The sequence below is a fragment of the Capsicum annuum genome, chromosome 5 (genome assembly GCF_002878395.1).
Source record: "Capsicum annuum cultivar UCD-10X-F1 chromosome 5, UCD10Xv1.1, whole genome shotgun sequence".
Classification (NCBI taxonomy): Eukaryota; Viridiplantae; Streptophyta; class Magnoliopsida; order Solanales; family Solanaceae; genus Capsicum; species Capsicum annuum.
In genome coordinates this window covers 84292715-84298362 of record NC_061115.1, presented here as the reverse complement: position 1 = coordinate 84298362, position 5648 = coordinate 84292715, and the positions used below count along the sequence as shown (strand labels likewise).

The 5648-nt window shown below is 36.1% G+C and overlaps 1 protein-coding gene across 2 annotated transcripts in view; it reads right to left on the bottom strand.

Moving 5' to 3' along the window:
• Window positions 1–421: 421 nt before the first annotated feature.
• The window catches only part of LOC107852081 (centromere/kinetochore protein zw10 homolog), a 21624-nt gene continuing 16397 nt past the window's right edge, over window positions 422–5648 (bottom strand). For both annotated transcript variants that reach the window (XM_016697131.2, XM_016697132.2), the window contains 6 exons: window positions 2149–2277; window positions 1977–2054; window positions 1723–1881; window positions 1417–1567; window positions 1252–1334; window positions 422–940 (listed from right to left, as the gene is read on the bottom strand). In XM_016697131.2, the coding sequence (XP_016552617.2) occupies window positions 857–940; window positions 1252–1334; window positions 1417–1567; window positions 1723–1881; window positions 1977–2054; window positions 2149–2277 (684 nt within the window). In that variant the 3' untranslated portion in view covers window positions 422–856. The remainder of the gene's footprint in view (window positions 941–1251; window positions 1335–1416; window positions 1568–1722; window positions 1882–1976; window positions 2055–2148; window positions 2278–5648) is intronic.

The window sequence follows — 5648 nt, the reverse complement described above, 5'->3', positions numbered from 1 at the left end:
ATTTATGTTTTATATGAATACTTGGTTATAAATGATAATATTGTAAAATGTGGCTATAAAAGATAACTTTGCACCAAATTATAGCTACTTTTGAGACTTCCCCAATTATTTATCATTACAGATGACCACAAGCAAAATAAGCAACTGTAGGTTATTTATTGCACGAGGAAAAAAAGTTTTTCTATGAGAATAGATCAGATACTCGAGAGCTTTATTTCTTTCTGCTTTTGTCGAGACTCGCACCTGCTTCCAAGCTTAGTTTTTTTGCTTCAATCCACCCCGCACCTGCAAACCCCCCCCCCCCCAACCCAACCCAACCAAAAAAATATTTGTTATACACCCTGCCGTGCCCCGTTTGCATCCCTACGCATGGACATGGTTGCAGTGATTCTGGCCACAACATTCAACGTTGGATACATTCTGAACCACAAACAAATATTTTTATGCTTATAAAAACGAAAGAATTTACAAATGTAACTGGACAACTGACTTAAATACATCTCTTCACCTTACAATTCCTCAATTGAGAAAATGCAGTCCGACCCTAATTCCCATCAACTCAACGAATTAAAAATGTATCATATGTCCGTCAGTTGTACACTATGCTCATAAATGGACAATGAACCCAATTTAAATTTCACATGAAGAAGCCTATCAAATCTATCCTATGGTTCCAACTGCCAAACTCCACTAAATACATAAAGATAGCAGTCATTGATTAACACTACGAATAAATGGGCTATAGAAGGCTCATGAAGCCAAAGAAAAAAAAATCTCTCTTACCTTATTGAGGTTAAGAGAGATCCAACACAACTCCTAGCTGTAGCAACCAAATGAGCTTAATGTAACTGAAAGATTAATAAGATGTACTTTCTAGTTTTCGCAAGCACTCTTTCCTCAGAGGTGAATCTGCAAATATGGCTCTGATGAAATCTTCAACCTGAAAAACCAGCTAGCTAATAAATATGGCATGATAATTCAGCCCAAGAGAATGCATCAAGGAAAAGCATTCCAATGGGAACAAAAATGGTTGTAGACTCTGATTGCCTGCAATCCACAAATCTATGATGCTTCAAACGAGACGCTTTTTAAGTCAGTTTGGTAGTAAACTACACTCTGTTGCTAATTTTTCTTTTTTAGAATGTTCTGTTGCAGATTCTCATGCTATATGTGAAACACAGCACATTCCAATCCAACCAATTATGAGATCCTGGTACTAGCTTAATTGATGTTTGATTTCTTTATACATACCTCTGATTGCTTAAGACCATGATTAACAAGTTCACCAGACTCCCAAACTGCAGTAACAGATTTCAATGGCATGTCCAGGAGATCTATTGACAAATTACCAGCAGAAAAAAGGTAATGTTGAGAATAATTTCATTCTGGAATAAGCACTTCCTACAATAAGAATACCTGCTAGCTTGCGTAATTTCCGGAGGGATGGGATAAGATCATGAAGAGTTTGTGCAGGAAATTCCTGCAACTTTCCTGTCTGGTTAATAGACAATACAGAGTCCAACAAATAAGACAGATTCTCGAATAGCAGATGAATCAGCCTTTGGAGCTGCACGCAAACAAATCATTCTTTAAGGTCAAGGAACTGTAAGAAATATGTGGTAGTTTAATCTGGTAACTCATTCTTGCTCACACAATTCAATGGCTTAATACATGAGTCTGAAGCTGTCTGGTCGAATAACAGAAAAAGGTTTTGGTCCTCACCTGCAATGTTTCTTCTGCCGCAATGTCATCGAGGAGGAGGATATCATTTGCTATTCTTGCAAAGACCGTCTCCAGCACCATGCTCATACTTCTCTTGTAGGCAGAAGGTAGGAGTAAATGGTGCCATATAATATATACTTTCTCAAGTATGAAAATCACCTGCAGAGAAATGATTGGGTCTCGTAGGATCGAATATTTGAATGAGAAACCTTTCCAGCAGTAAAGCAGTAAAGCACAAAATCCCAAAATTGTACCTGGTCAATGCTCAACTTAGCAGATTCATATTGCTTCATTTGGTGAGTATTTTGGAATCCATCAGCTCCATCAATAGCCTAGGATCACATGATTGCCAGCAAATATAATCACTGAGATGTAAACCTGTAAGAAACTAATAAGGGCTTGTATAAGCTCTGGTGGATAAGTTACCTGTTTAAGGTTATAAATGACAAGTTTAATTTGTCTTTGTAAAACTTCTTCTGCAAGCATCTGGAATCTTGGAGCCAAATCCGCAAATACAACAAGTTCCTTCATTGACGCAGGAAAGTCTGAGCGGTACTGAAACACCCAACTGTCAGCTTTAACCAATAATGTATAGTGCAGATGGAATCACAAGTACGAAAATACAAGTAGTACAATCAAGAAAAACATGGAAGCGTGAGACTTAATGCCTTACAATTTTCTTCAGTAACTATGTTGTTGTTGGTCATGTCATATTCAGATCGTACAGGGTGCAAAAGTTAATTTGCATTTGAAAACTCATGGTGGATTCCTCAGCTATAGAATGGGGGGAAATGGGGCTCTCAGTGCATTTTAGCAAAGCTTGCTAACGTGCGCTACTGAGAGTTTCCACCATGCTCCGGCACTCTGCTTCCAGTAAGAGTACTCAAATGGCGGCAAAATTGGTAACTCCAAAGGATGGAGTCAGCTGCAAACTACCAACTCTCACTTTAGGTAGTTTTTTCCCAGCTCGATTCCAAGCAATAGATGAAGAACAGGAGGAGATGAAGTTCAATACAGATTCCCAGACCTCAACCCAGCTAAAACCTAATGGAGCAGATACAACAAGAAAACATCCAGTGGCTTCGTCTAACTATACTTTGGCTTCGTCTACATCTAACCAACAGCTTTGCCTTTCGACTTTGATCTAAGGAGGCTACAGTTCTCAGAAGCAGGTACTTCTACCCCGCTGACCAGCCGAAACAGGTGGAGAAGAAAGATTGTCCGGGTAATCTCACAGTTCAAGAGGGTAAGTCACTCTCGTACATTATGCCTAGTTCTAAAAATGGTTGTCTTTGTAAGATATTAGAGGAAGACCTAAAAGAACAAGAGTATTGGAACTCTGCCTTAATTGGCTATGTCCTAGGTGATACACAATATTTGAAATCCATGGAGACCTATATTCTGAATGCATGGAATTTCGTGAACAAACCATAGATAGTTTTACATGATGAAGAATATCTCCAATTCAAATTTGATACTGTTGAGGATTGTGAAATGGTACTGCAGGCTGGTCAATTTATGTTCTTCAACAAACCTTTAGTCCTTCAGAAATGGGAGATTGATTTTGAGTTTGACCCAGATTGTATCACCACAGTTCCATGGTGGTTAACCTTACCGGTTACCAGGAGGGTACTGGTCTAGCGATGATCTGAGCAAGGTGGCAAGTGTACTGGGAAAACCCCTTTGCACACACCTTCATGGCATCAATGGCTCGAATCTCCTATGCCTGTGTACTTGTTGAGGCAGATGTATCACAACCCCTACCTGAAACTATTAAAATTGTTGCTCCCTCGGGCTATAGAGTATGATTGGAGACCCAAATTCTGTACATAATGGATGAAATTTGATCACATTGCAAAGGAGTGTTGGAATGTGGAAGCACAGAACCCGGAAGAGCAAAATTTCCAGGTAGTCAACAAGAAGAAATGAAGAAATAGGAGACCAAAACAGCAAGGCAACAGGTATACAGAATGAGGAACTTGGGAAATCTAAGGCTATGCAAACTAGAGGCAAAGCCAAAGAAGACATTCCGGAAAGCAGCAGGGCTATTGCTCTGTCCTACCTAAAACTGGTATTGAGCAAACAAGGGTGAATGTGCAGGTTACCAACAGTTGGGAGATCCTCCAGAATGAAGTGACTGCTCAGACTGGGATCCAGGAGGAACTACCAATCCTAGGGGTATGCAAGAACCGGTTTAACCGATAGACCCAACCGAAAAAAAGTTATTGGTTTTCGATATCGAGTTATTGGGTTAACGGTTTTTAAACGATTTTGTAAATTTTTTTATTGGGCTATCGGTTTGGTTACAGTGTGAAGGCTTTAGTTAACGGTTAAACTGATAACCATATAAGATCATACTAAAAATACTAGACAATTTAAGGCCCGTGGTACGGGCCCAATATAACTAAAAATATATACTTCGGATTACACGTAAATTTCTGCTATAATTTTGTCTATTTAAAAATATTAAAAAATTATTCACAATAATATTACTATAGGGTTTGGAATTATGAATGCTTCTAGTTTGCTAGTATTCCATCCTTTTTACTCTATTTATCATGTTACGTTTTACACTATTTTAAAAAGAATTAAATTAAAGTAATTTTTATCAATTCTTTGATCTCAATTTAATATATTTTACACTATTTTTAAAATATTTAAAAAGAATTTAATTAATTTAAATTTTATCGATTCTTTGATCTCAATTTAATATATTATTTGTTTTACTATACTATTTTCTTTCCAATATATATTAGGGCAAAAATATAGGAGAAAATAATTAATTATATTTAAACTAAAATAATAAATATTTTATATTAAAATAATTATTGATTTAGAAAATATGTTAAAGAATTAAATTGAAGTAATACCAAAATAAAGCTATTGATTTTTATTTTTCAGAAGAGCTATTGAATTAAATATCAGAATAAATAAGAAAAGAAAAGAAGGTGCATAAGCATGAATCCTGAAGTTATTACATAAAGAAAAATTTAAGAAAAGAACTTCTCCATAGCCTTTTGAAGGAAAAAAATGGGCCCCACTTCTTTAAGATGTCACTTGATTTTTTAAATTTTTCAAAGCATGGTCATTAGAATTTGCTAGAACATAGATTGTTTTTATTTTTTTTAAATTCCCCATTCTTTGCATGATGTACAATAAGTTTAGGCTGGAATTTTTGTTAATTGATAAATTTGCCCTTGATTGTCCTAGTTATGGCTTTTCTATATAATAGAAATATTTTATCCCAAGTTATATAATAATGGCTTTAGATTTAAATACAACAATTTTTCTAAAGCATATTGCAAATTGAAGTAACCATTTAAGTATCTTGTATAATACTCTTGCCCCAAACCCCATGCATTTATAGTTGTTGTCTTAGGGTGTGTTTGGTATGAAGGAAAACATTTTCCAAAAAATGTTTTCCAATTTTCTTATGTTTGGTTGGCTTATATGTTTTGAAAAATATTTTTCAAACCAACTTACAACAACAACAACAAACCCAGTGTATTCCCACCTAGTGGGGTCTGGGGGGTAAGATGTACGCAGTCCATACCTCTACCTCTGATGAAGTAGAAAGGCTGTTTCCGATAGACCCCCGGCTCAAGACACGAGATACCACACAAACACATAGTAAAGCACAGAAGCAGATTACATAACATAAATATGGAAAGTAAGAAAAAGTAAGAAAAACATTTTCCAAAACTCTCTTTCAACCTCACTTTAAAGTTGAAATATTCATACAATTCTCAAAATCATCAATACCCTATCACCCCTACCCCCACCCCCAAAATTCAATTGTTTTAAAAAGTATTTCAAAATTTTTTTCTTAGTCCATCCCCTACCTCACGCCCTATCCCTACCCCCATTTCCAAAATTTAATTGTTTTGAAAAGTATTTCAAAATTTTTTCTTAGTCCATCCCCTACC